At 50.0% G+C, this 12,466-nt stretch overlaps 2 protein-coding genes across 2 annotated transcripts; both read left to right on the top strand.

The window, feature by feature from the left end:
- Window positions 1–60: 60 nt before the first annotated feature.
- On the top strand, window positions 61–2,800 carry GSC2 (goosecoid homeobox 2). Its single transcript, XM_041489161.1, has 3 exons — window positions 61–848; window positions 1,668–1,915; window positions 2,445–2,800. The coding sequence occupies exons 1-3, from the start codon at window positions 539–541 to the stop codon at window positions 2,544–2,546; spliced, it is 660 nt and encodes a 219-aa protein (XP_041345095.1). The 5' UTR covers window positions 61–538; the 3' UTR covers window positions 2,547–2,800.
- An 810-nt stretch (window positions 2,801–3,610) lies between these two features.
- ESS2 (ess-2 splicing factor homolog) lies at window positions 3,611–11,582 on the top strand. The gene is made up of 10 exons (XM_041489156.1): window positions 3,611–3,799; window positions 4,112–4,280; window positions 5,152–5,247; window positions 5,547–5,713; window positions 6,491–6,608; window positions 7,049–7,182; window positions 7,318–7,420; window positions 8,416–8,525; window positions 9,429–9,544; window positions 10,119–11,582. The coding sequence occupies exons 1-10, from the start codon at window positions 3,653–3,655 to the stop codon at window positions 10,402–10,404; spliced, it is 1,446 nt and encodes a 481-aa protein (XP_041345090.1). The 5' UTR covers window positions 3,611–3,652; the 3' UTR covers window positions 10,405–11,582.
- The last annotated feature ends 884 nt before the right edge of the window (window positions 11,583–12,466 follow it).

Here is a 12,466-nt window from a genome sequence, read left to right as displayed (position 1 = left end):
GTTAATCCTCTGGTCCATTTCTGGGCTGGGAACAGCTATCCTCCCCCTTCCTTGGATAGGAGGCTGCAGCACAATGGAGATCATAACCACCTCAAATCTACACCCGAGATGGAGAAATCAGATTTCCTTCTCCAGTCATTTTTGTGGGATTAGCTAAATCTTAGATCCACACTAACCCTTCACAAAGCTGCCAAGATTAGTTAGAATTTATTTTATTTGCAGGAGGGTTTACGGTTTTCTTTCCAAAGGGATTATATCTCTCTATATATATATATATTTAGAGTGGCTTCAGTCATAACGCAGATAGGTCAGAGGGAGGAAAAGAGTGCGTGTGTATAAAATAAAAACTCAGCTGCAAGAATGACAGTCACTTGAAACGCCAAGACAAAGCCATGGTTCTGGATGGCTTTGCCAGTCCATTTTAAAAACCACAAAAGCCGTCCTTTCCCTAGCAAACCCCCACTAGGGAGCCAGTGAAGGGAGAGCAAAGCCCCCCAGCTGGGCTGCCTGTTTCCCCAGCTGCTGCTGCTGGCACAGGATGTCTGCAGAGGCAGTGCCAGGGGCTGAGGCTGGCAGGAGAGGCCTGAAGAAGCCACGTCCGTTCAGCATCGAGGACATCCTCTCCAGCCCTGCCGAGAAGAACCCCCAGGTCTTGGTGCCACTGTGCCTACGGAGCATCTTGGACTGCACACCCCAGAGGCTCTGTGAGCTGGAGACCATCCCAGCCAGCTCCCTGCAGGAGGAGGAGGAGGAGGAAGAGGAGGAAGAGCTGGAAGGGGCAGGCTGCAGCTGCTGCTGCTGTTCTCACACAAGTGCCCGCTCCCTGCAGGACCTGCCAGCCTGGCTGGGTGAGTGTTGGGCTGGGTGAGGGTTGGGTTTGGTTCAGGTGTGGGGCTCGCAGCGGGGCTGGTGCCAGTGCTGTGGGCAGGGGAAAACCTGGCTGTTAAGTGACAAGATGGCATCTGGCCACGGTGGTCTTGGGCCCGAGGCCCAGCAATCCGAGCTGTTCTCAGCAGGGCTCCTAAGAGTGGGCACTTTCACCTGAAATGCTGCCAGGCTTGAAAAGCAGAGGGTGCTGACTGTTACTGGATATTACTGGTCAGTGTGAAACTCTTGAGAGAAGGATGCTTCTCTGTGGAGTGTGGGGCCCCATGGCCACGCTGGCCACGCTCCCACGCTGCCCATGTGCGGAGCTGTGCCTGTGCTTCCTGACATCACCAGCCCTGGGGAACCTCACTTATTCTTTAAGGAAAAAAGTTTTGGCTACGTCTAGCAAAATTACTGTGGAAAATAAAAAGGAGAAAACCCTTAAAAATGCAGTTCAAGAGCATACTGATAGTTCAGAATTCCCTTGTGTCAGGGCTGAAACACAGATCTTTGCTGAGCTGTGAGTTTGCAGTTATTTTTCTGGAGCTGGCCATAGTGCAACTGGTAAGTAAACAAAGACAACCCAGCCAGTGCTCACCACCTGCATCCTTCTCCCAGAGTCATGCCCTGAACTCTTCTCCCACTGGCACAGTGACCACTCGGCTTGCCACCACTCCAGGTGACTGGCTGCCTCCTTCCAGACAGTAGCAGGGACGCAACTCGTGCCTGAGCTGCCTTGAGCGTGGCGAGTGTTTGAGCCGCACACCTGTACCGCTGCTGCTGTCCCTGTCCCCTCGCAGATGCCCGGCTCCCCTGGCCCGTGCGGCTCCTCCACCCGGCACTCAGGGCGTGCAGGAGCTCCCAGGAGAAGCCGGGCGAGCTGCAGGCCCTGCAGCAGCTGCAGCGCCGCACGCGCCGGCACCGCACCATCTTCACCGAGGAGCAGCTGCAGGCGCTGGAGACGCTGTTCCACCAGAACCAGTACCCGGACGTGGTCACCCGCGAGCACCTGGCAAACCGCATCCACCTGAAGGAGGAGCGCGTGGAGGTGAGATCCTGCCACCTGTGTTCCTGCAGTCCCCCGGGAACACACACTGCGGCATTGCGCTGTCTTTTTTTGGGGAGCTGCAGACCCACGGCCTCGTTTTAAAATCCATCCTTGTGCATTTGACAAAAGGGAGTTTAAGTTTGGCGAGCAATGGAAGAATATAAACCATTTCAGCTGGGCTAATTTGTACTGGCACCCAGTCCACAGACTGACATGATGCCTCTGCCAGAATCTCGTGTCACACACAGACATGCCCAGCTCTGCTGCTCATCCCCTGCACCCAAGGGTGTATTCCTTACCTAAGTGATCTGCGTCACTTCTGAATTTGTCATGGGGGGGTCCCAGCTCCCTTGTGCCCCTCACATGTACCAGAGCAAGATTGCAGCAGAGGGACTGATTACATTTTGTATCGAGCCTTGCTGTTACAGTACCTTACAGCCCACACAGTACAGCCCAGGAGGGCCACTGCCTGTCCCACTCCCAGTAACACCTGACATGCAAAAGCCCTTATTTGTTTTGCACTTTCTAGGTTTGGTTTAAAAACCGCCGGGCGAAGTGGCGGCATCAGAAGAGGGCGACTGCCTCAGCACTGACCCTGCAGGCCAGGCAGGCCCCCAAGGAGAGCTGCTAGTGCCCAGAGGCTGCAGAGAGCACCCAGAGCACTGCCCTGGCTGACAGGCTCGGGGGTACCCCGAGGGGGCTGTGCAGCACAAGGGAACCTCTGTGGTTCACACAGGAGGAGGACAGGTAAAAGCAGACACGGCACTGTCACATGCCTCTTCCAAAGTTCACGTGGCAAATGACTGGGCAGGCAGGACGTGCAGGGGACAGAGCTGTACCGGTGTTAAATGTGTGTGCTTTAAGAGAAGGAGAACTCCCCTTCTTGTCTTTGCTCTGTGCACGTAGTATTTGTACTTGTTTTATTGATGTAGATTTGCAAAATATCCTGCAAATGAATGTTTCCTGTTTGCAGCACCTCAGTGGCATCTAGAGTTGCTTTTGGGGTAGAGCTTGCTGGACAAGCGATTTGTTCCATAACAAAGAAAGGCGGGTTTCTCCCCATAGCCTGGGGAGAGGCGCCGAACGTGCAGTGGTGAGGGGCCGGCACAGGCAGCGCCCGCCGCAGCCCTGCTGCCAGCCAGCCCCGGCCACAAGGAGCCGTGTCCGTGCTCCCGGCGGGGCCGAGGAGAAGCTGGAGAGCTGGGAAGCAGCGACATCAATAACACTGCCCGGGAGCCGGCCGGGATCCCGCTCCCCCAGGCCCGGGCTGTTCCTGAGGAGGTCTGAAGAGACCGTGGGGGCCTTGGGGGGATCCGCCCGCCGCCCATCCCTGTGTACCCCGCCTCCCATCCCGTGTGCATAGCCCGGTTCCCATCCCCGCTCCCATCCGTGTTCCCAACCCGCTCCCATCCCGTGTGCATAGCTCGGTTCCCATCCCGGCTCCCATCTCCGTTCCCATCCCGGTTCCCATTCCGCCTCCCATCCCGTGTGTATAGCCCGGTTCCCATCCCGGCTCCCATCCCGGTTCCCATCCCGTGTGTATCCCGGTTCCCATCCCCGTTCCCATCTCGACCCGGTGCCGCCGCTGTCACGGCCCGGGACCGCCCGGGTCCTCCGGACCGACAGGGGACGCGCGCGCGCATTCCGATCCCGGGGCGCGGAAATGTGACGTCACTGCCCGTCGCGTTCGCGGCGGCGAAGGAGGAGCAGGATCAGGAGCGGGGCGGTTCCGCCACCATGGAGGCGATACCGGCGTCCCCGGCCTCTTCCGCCGCTCTGGTGCCGGCTCCCGCCTCGGGCCCCGTCGCCGTGACGGGGAAGGAGGTGGTGTCGCCGGCCGCGAGGCACCCGAAGAAGATCCTGGATGAGGAGGCCTATATCGAGGTAAGGCGGCGGGCCCGGGCCCAAGCTCGGGAGCCTCCGCCGCGCCGGTGCTTGGGCCGAGCGCTTCCAGCGCGGCGGGGCTCCGCCGGGCTCCGCTCGGCGCGGTCGGCCCGCGGCCGGTGCAGCCGCAGCTGCGGATGGAAGTAGCGCTGGGGGCGCCCCTCGGGCTCCCGCCCGTCCTGCGGCGGCAGCTGCCAGCGCTCTGCCCGCCTGGGCTGCCCGGCCTGCCCGTGGCTTTGCGCTGCTGGCCCCGAGCTGGGCCCGCGCTCCAGGTGTCCCAGCGGGGCGTTGCAGTTGTCTCTGTCTTTGTAGAGCTTAGAGAAGATCATCCAGCGAGACTTTTTTCCCGATGTGGAGAAGCTGCGAGCACAGAAGGACTATCTGGAGGCTGAGGAAAACGGAGACTTGGAGAAAATGAGACAAATTGCTATCAAGTTTGGCTCTTCCTTGAACAAATCTTCGAGGGATACACCTGCACCCTGTAAGAACTGGCTCTGTGGGGCATGAGGGTTTTATATCTGATATTGCTGCTCTTCTTTATCTAACTTTGTGCAGACAATGCTTATCTTAAAGATTCAAGACTGATGTTGCATGAGAGCTAAGTGTACCGGCTTGGGCAGCAGCCAGTGTCTGGTGGCTCATGCTGAATTTCTCTTTGATGGTGTCTAATAACTCCTCAAGGGAAAGGCTTTGGGACAAGCAGCCTTTTAATAACCATTCCTTATGGGCATCTTTTGCCAAGTTCCTGCTCCCTAGGAAGGTTATGTGCTCTCTTCTATGAGAAATCCTGAGCTGTGTTTTGAACCCTTATTTCAGTTTGTAGTTTGAGATTTTCATGTTTTAGGGACAAAAGGTGTGGGGAGCTTGTGGTTATCAGAGGTTCCCACAGCAGGTACCCAGCGTTCTGTTTTATGTTTTCTTTCCCTTCCAGTTCAGGTGTTTCCTAAAGCCCAGCCCCTGGCTGAGCTCTTGCAGTGGGGTTTGGGTGAGTGGCTTTCTTGTGACAAAGGGCACGTGTCACCAGGTGATGTCCCTTCCTCCCCTGCTGCAGGTGCTGGCCCTGGCCTGGGCTCAGTTTGATCTGCTGCTGCTTTTGTTGGCAAAAGCAGGGTGTAGGGTGACAAATATACTGGGCTGTGGCTCTCCTGGGAATTTCTCCCAGCAAGAGAAAATGTCTTAGATGAGGCCAAAATCTTGTTTGGAGGTTGAGACAGAATTTTCACAAGTTTTTAATTTAATTTTTGTTCTCTTGATGTGCCTCCTATGACTTGTTTGGTACATCAGCCTTACAGCAAATCCTGTTGTATGCTCCAGTAACCAGGTGATTTTATTTTTATTTTTCTTTGTGACAGATGTTACCCCAGCCACGTTTGAAACCCCCGAAGTGCATCCAGGTGGCCTTCCAGTGGGAAATAAATCCAAAGCTGGCATCAAGACTGGAGAGGAAGGTAGGAGAATTATGTTTCTCTAGCTGTATTCTTTGAAAAATAAATTGTCTACCAGCAGCTGGCCACTTGTACATTTCACCTTTAAAATAAATTGCTATAAATGCCATAAAAGGGGTTATTGAAAGCAGGTTATGTGTTCCAAACCTGATTTATTACTGCACCACTGTGTGTGGATCTGTGGCCCAGCTTGATGGTAGTTATTGGTGTGTCTTGCTGCCAGGAGGGTTAAGGGGAGATACAGTGCTCCCCTAGAAAGGGAGGCATTAACCTTCCTCAGGCTTCTTCCCTTCTCTCGGTAGGAGAAGCAGAAAAGGATGATAAAGATGCTCTTCCCAGCCTGGACGCGTTCTTGGCACAGCACACGAGTGAGGATAATGCTTCCTTTGAGCAGATCATGGAGGTGGCCAAAGAGAAGGAGAAGGTCAAGCACGCCTGGCTGTACAGCGCAGAGGAGGAGTACACCCGGGTAGGGAACGGCCTCAGCTCTGCCTCTGCTCTTCCAGAGGGACTCAGCAGGAAATGCCATTTCACTGGTTCTGCTAAGGCTCAGTTCCCTGCGTCTGTGACTGCTCTCTGCTTCCTTGTGCAGTCCTGTTTTTCCCCCTTCTGTCACGCAAGAACAGTGCTGACTTAGTTGCTGAGGCTTTGTCTCTTCTGAAAGCTTTGAGACTGCAGAGCACTGCACAGAGTGTATTGCTGTCCTTGGCAGCCTCTTCTGTAAGCAGCAGCACCAGGGAGAGCAGCTGAGCACAGTTCCTGCTGTTTGTCCATCAGCCTCTCATTTTTTGCAGTTTGTCTGTCTTATTTCAGTTTTCATTTTCTGTTGTCAGCAATAGCCCACTGAGCTGCTGAAGCACAGAACTGCACGAGCATGGCTGCCTGTGCTGCCTTCCTCAGCTGCTGCAGGGGAGGTCCAGGTGCTGCTCTGGGCCTGCCTTGCCAGTCTTTAACCACCAGCAGTGAGCAGCTGGCACAGATGTGTCATAGATGTGTGCCTTTCCATGAAGTTTGGCACTGACATGTGGGTGTTTGCTGCTGTTGTTTTGAGGGAGTGTTATTTTTTTTAATCCCAACTATCCCTCAGAGTCTGTTCCATACCTTATGCAGAATGTTCTAGGGCAGGTGGCTGAGCTTGTGACCAAGCTCTCCGAGTTTTGTCTGCCTGAATAAAAGATTGTAGGAAGCTGCTTCAGACTTTTTTTTTTTTTTTTACCTTTAAAATTTTTTTCCATTGCCCTTTCAGCGACAAAATGAAAACCTGGCACTTCCTTCAGCTGAGCAGCAAGCTCTGGAGAACGTGAAAGCTGGGCTGGATACCTGGGAATACACAGCTCGAAACACCCTCATGTATTATCCTACAGGTGAGGCACTGGCTCCAAACAGTGCTTACAGCATTTCTGTATGTGCCTGAGCAGCTCTTACAGCTAATGCTGTGCTTTTTCTTCTGTAAGGTTGTGTTTAAAAAGTGGGGGGTTTCCTTTTTTTTCTTGCCCTCTGATTCCAAAGCTTGATTGTGTTCTATTTGCCATTGAAAAGCTCATCTGTATTACAGAAGTACTTGTTTTCAGTAGCCAAAGCTCTTTCCTGGTCTGTCTTCTTTATGAGCACTTGTTGTCATCTTCATCATTGTTTGCTTCCGCTCAAAAAATCCTCCTTGGACTTGTTAGTCTGTTTGTTGCTATAGAAAAATACATATTTTTGTAAACATACCTTTCTTTTTTGGCTGTAAATATATAACTGATAATTTCTGTGAACCAGTGAAGTAAAGAGCTCTTTTTAAAAACACATTTTGCTTTTCAAGGTGTACCTGACGAGAGTGAAGTTTTCAAGAAGCCCAGGGAAGTTGTGCATCGAAACACACGTTTTGTGAAGGATCCTTTTAGCCAAGCTGTGAGCAAATCACAGCTCCAACAAGCTGCAGCCCTCAATGCTCAGGTAGGATAATTTTACTTCTGACTCAGATCTAGTCAGGCTTTGCCCTGTGGTGTGGTTCATCCCCCAGAACTGTGTGTGTGTGCTGGATGCAGCTGACCTTTCTCCACATAAGTGACATTGTCATTTTTATTTCAGTACAAACAGGGCAAAGTGGGACCCGATGGGAAAGAACTCATACCCCAAGAGTCTCCAAAAGTGAACGGGTATGGATTTGTGGCTACCCCCTCTCCTGCCCCAGGTTAGAGGATTTTCTTATTTCTTCTGCTTTAAGAGGACTATTACTGCATTACTTTGATGCTCTGTTCAACATTAGGGTGTCATTACAGGGTTAGATGAGGAGGTAAAACCTCATGATGTGTATGCTAGCTCATGCAGGGCTTAAATCCTAGTCCAGTACTCTGGTAGGAGAAGTCACACTGCACCAAGAGACTCTGAGGAAGTTGCTGTGCCGTTGTTCAGGAATCATCTAGCTGTGGGGCACTTTCAGTTAGAGCAAACTGATTATTTGTCTACCAGTTGAAACATGGTATCTGAATTTGTAGCTGTTCTGCACCAGCCGCGCTGTTTCTCTGTGCTTTTTGTGGTTATGCCAACACCTGAACACACTGGGGCTCTCCCTCTGGGAAACCTGTAGGTGGCGTTTGGAGCACCTCCTTTCTCCATCGGAAATGCCTTCTCCAAACTCTGGACAGTGGGGTTTTCCAGCCAGAGACTTAATTGGGCTCTGAGAACCCATTCTACCCCTGTTAGACAAGGTGCACTCACTGTTTGGTGCAGGCTGCCCCTGAGGTGATTGGAGGGTACATTTGGCTATTGCATGTCCTTAAATCCTCTGCCTGTTTTCTTACTTTTAAAGAGTTTCTTGTGTTCAAGGAGTTTTCATACAGCAGCAGAAGGGAGGACTAGTACTGTAGAGGGAAAAATGAAAGTGTCACTAATCAAAAGCTTAGAAAATGGAAAAATGAAGACATGGAAAGGGTGGTGCTTGGTTGTTGTAACTGAGAGGGTGACACAGCTACAGGCAATCCCTTTTAATGGAACCACATGTTACTATTCACATTGGCTGTGATTTCCTCTGCAGTGGCTCCTTTGTTGATGAATTTGCTGCATTTGCTAATTTGATTCTCTCTCTCTCTCTCTCTCTCTCTCTCTCTCTCTTCTTTTTTTTTTTTTTTTTTTTTTTTTTTTTTTTTTTTTTGTGATGAGTGAATAACTTGTTGAATTTGTTTTTAGGTGTGAATGAGTCACCTTTTATGACATGGGGTGAAATTGAAAGCACCCCTTTACGTCTGGAAGGGTCAGAAAGACCGTATGTGGACAGAACACCTGGACCAGCTTTCAAGGTATTTCATGTCAGCATGACATTCTTTTATGGGGGGAAGAGCTAAGAAGGGAAAGGCAAGTGAGTAAGTAACAGATTAACATGGAGTGTGACACATCTCTGGGTGGTGTTCCCAGTCCTTGAAACTAATAATCTAGTTTGTGCTTGGAGGGTGGAGGTGAGCATGGATCCACATGAAATCTTCTTGGTGGAGCTACCTGAGGTGGAACACACACTGCTGGCAGGAGAATGAGATTCTGCATTTGGTGGTAGGCACAGACAGAGGAGCTTTCAGAGGAAGCTGAAGACATGCTCAATTTTTCTGATTTTAATGTGTGCATAGGTGGAAATTTTAGCATTTCCCTCTGTGTTTATCTTCTGGCTGTTGCAGCCTGAGGCAGATGTATCAGTTGAGAGTAGAAAAGACACTCTGGCTTTGCTAATGGCACCTAACCCTGCATGCTACTTGTCTCCTGCTGGTGTCTTTGAATGTGAGATGTCTGAGACTCTTAGTTTAAGAAAGGCGTAATTTGCTGTATGTGCCTTTGTTTTGTCAGACTCCAAAGGCCTTGACTGGTTCTCCTGCTGTTTAACAATGTCTGTGTATGCCTGAGAGCTGGCTGGCTACAGGCCAGGCAAGACACAGGTGACATTGTTTGTCTAGGAGAAACAGCAGGAGGAAATGCCAGAGGTAATGGCTGCTTCCTTGACTGGACTGGTTTTACAATTTTTGTTACTTGCTAAGGCAGGTTGAAGGTCTCTGTGTCCTCTCTGGCTTTTATGCAGCAGCAAAGAGGTGTGGGCTGACCCCACTGCTCCCTACTTTAGATCCCTGTACATTGAAATCCAGCTTTCAAGGTGCTTTGACTCATTTTTTGAGCACTCTTGAGTGCCTTGGCAAGTGAGCTGTGTGATGCATTTATAGATCCTGGAGCCCGGACGCCGTGAGAGGTTAGGACTCAAGATGGCCAATGAAGTGGCAGCTAAAAACCGAGCAAAGAAGCAGGAGGCACTTCGAAAAGTGACAGAAAACCTGGCCAGGTGAGACTTCTGTTTGGACAGCAGAGCTGGGGGTGGGTATTATCTGATGAGATGTAAATTCAGCACATGTAGAAAGGGAGGAATGATGGTAAGGAAGGATACTGGAAGCAGGAAGAGGTACATTTGGACTGAAAGCTTTAAGAAATTAAAGATTTAGAAATCAAAAAACTTAATTCTTGAGGGAAAGTGGCTGGTGGCTGTCCCTCACACTCTTTGTCAGCATTTCTGCTCTGCCCTACAGCCAGCCTCACAGGGATGCCTCTGTATAAGTGCCTTGCCTCATTGCAAAGAGGAAACATGACAAGAGTTGCTGGGGGGGGGTCACAGGAAGGACAGAATGGGCTCAAAGGAAAAGTCAGGCAGTGCCACTCAGGTTTGGGAGGGGTGTAGGAGGTTTTTCTGTCACTTGTTTCTCTAGAGAGACAGGCTGCATTTACCTGCAGGCAGAATGGCTTCTGCAGGCACTGGGTCTGCTCTGTGGGGGAGCTCATGTCGGGAGGCAATATTGCTTTTCCTGATAAAGACAGATTTTTTTACTGTCAAATCTCTTTTAAAACTGTTTATTCTGTTTCAGCCTTACTCCAAAAGGACTAAGCCCAGCAATGTCACCAGCTTTGCAAAGACTTGTAAACAGGACTGCAAGTAAATACACCGACAAAGCCCTGCGAGCCAGCTACACTCCCTCCCCAGCCCACACAGGAACTCCTGGTTACAAGACCCCAGCCAGTGGGCCTCAAACCCCCCAGAGCACCCCACAGTCTCGGACAGTGTCTCAGACACCAGTATCTCAGGATACTACATCCATCACGGACAATTTGCTGCAGCTTCCCAAAAGAAGAAAGGCATCTGATTTCTTCTGAGCATTCCAGTCACCACCAAGGTGATAGTGATCTGGCTGTGCTCAGTGAACTGCAGACTGGTTACTGGAAACTGGGGAAATGGAGATAATTTCTTAGATATATTTCTGTTTTTAAGAGAGCCGTGCATTTAAATTAATTTCTGTACAGCTACGTCTGTTTCTTCAGTGGGGTAAGCCTTTCTTAAAGGCTGAACTGGGCTTGGCTCCAGCTTGTCAAACTTGTTTGAGTTTGTAGTTTGCAGAAGAGGGGACACAACCATGTGTATACTGAGGCATGAGACAGAATTTTAGAGAGGTTCTCTTTAACTTGAATTTAAACTGATGCAGTTCACAAGTTTGATTAACTTTGTGATCTTGTTAAAACCAGCATTCCTTAAGAGGACCTCATTTTCTCCTCCACTGCTTGCACTTTGCAGTATGGGATTTGCCTTCCTGCTTTTGCTCAGATTCATCTGCAGGTTTTGGGCTTGCCCTGTTCTGCAGCTGGCAGAGGGAAGGGATCAGATTTGTTTTATAGCTGCTCTGTGTGTGACCCCAGAGAGTTGATGATCATGATGCAGGGGCCAGAGACAGTCCTGTGTCATCCACCAGGATGACAGTGCCATTCTGAAGGACAGAAATGATACTTCTGATAGCCACACTGGGGCTTTTGTTTGGTGTTTTCCTCCCATTCTTTGAAACTTTTTGCTTTAGTTTTTATAATTGGCCAAAAAAAGGAAAAGCAATTTTAACCATACATAGCCTGCACTTGGGGCTGTGGTTGCTGCACATGAGCTGACGTTTGTGTGTGGGATGAGCCCGTGTGTGGTGTGATCCAGCCTGGAGAAGCACTGTGCACCCTTCAGGAGGAAGCAGGTGTAGCCAGATGTTTTCATTTCTTGCACCACGCCTGAGTACAAGACAGCCTGTGTAACACTTGGCAGTGTTGGCATTTGCTATAGTCAGGTGATGTGTTACTGAGGGAACATCTAAGGAAGGTCTTACCCAGCAACTTGAGGAGTGTCTGCAGCATTCTCTGAGGTCTGGGGCATTGGGTGCTGTGTTTGTCTTGGTGGAGAGCTTCCTTTTGTGTGGTTTCCTCTGCCACTTCCAAAACTCGTGTCCCTGACTGTGAAAAATCCTTCTGAGGGACTCAGTTTTTATAGTGCACCTTGTAAAAATAAATGTATCAACCTGGCACTGCTAGGAATCGTGACTCAAAAATTCATAATTTTTACCTTTTTAGTTCAGAAATACTTGAAGGCTATGTTTTTTTCTTTAAGCAAAAAGAATTATTCTCAGGTACTCATGAATTAATGTAAAAGGAGTGCATTTACTAAAGTTTTCAGGCTTTCAGAATTGTTCTTTAAGGACCAAACTGACTAAATATGAACCAAGTTCTTAGGTAATTTCAAATCCTAATTATTTATTTCATAATGAAAGGCTTGTCTCCATGAAGCATAGGACCTCTCTGTTAGGTACACAGGCAGGAGGTCAGACCCTGGCCTGCAGTTTGGGTCACTGAGCAGACCAGGGATGTGGGATTCCTGCCCATTTGTGGGGGCAGAAGCTCCTCTGAGTGTGGATGCACAGAAGGGCTGGGCAGCATTCAAGGGACTGCAGATGGGACTCCTGACACATGGATCAGGAGTGGGATCTCTGCCACAGCATCAGACTGGCTGTGCTCATACCAAGGTATAGCTGGAATAACTGGGGAATGTGGTATCTGAGGGTGGTTAGTTCCACATTGTGCAATTCATGCTTAAAAGCAAACTGCATTAAATATTCTGTGGACTGTGTTGGTTTTGTGTCTGCCCTCAAGTGAATTAACCTAGGCAGCCACACGAAAATCACAGTCTTGATTCTGCCACTGACGGGCCTTCACGTGTTTGTTGGAAATGGAGCTTATTTTCAGTTACATGCTGTAAAAGTGGATCTGTTGAAAGGGCTGTAGTGCTCTTCAGATTGGCTGTTCCTGTAATGCCTGCTGTAATGTCTGTTTTCTGCTTCCTGCTGCAGTTTAGCCCCTGCTATCTGTAATTAGCAAATCAGTAAATTCTTCATTGCCAGATATTTTTGCTGCT

Source organism: Pyrgilauda ruficollis, unplaced genomic scaffold (genome assembly GCF_017590135.1).
Source record: "Pyrgilauda ruficollis isolate IOZ18807 unplaced genomic scaffold, ASM1759013v1 scaffold9, whole genome shotgun sequence".
In the NCBI taxonomy this organism is placed as follows: domain Eukaryota; kingdom Metazoa; phylum Chordata; class Aves; order Passeriformes; family Passeridae; genus Pyrgilauda; species Pyrgilauda ruficollis.
The sequence above is the reverse complement of the archived record's forward strand: the minus strand, read 5'-3'. Positions and strand labels throughout refer to the sequence as shown.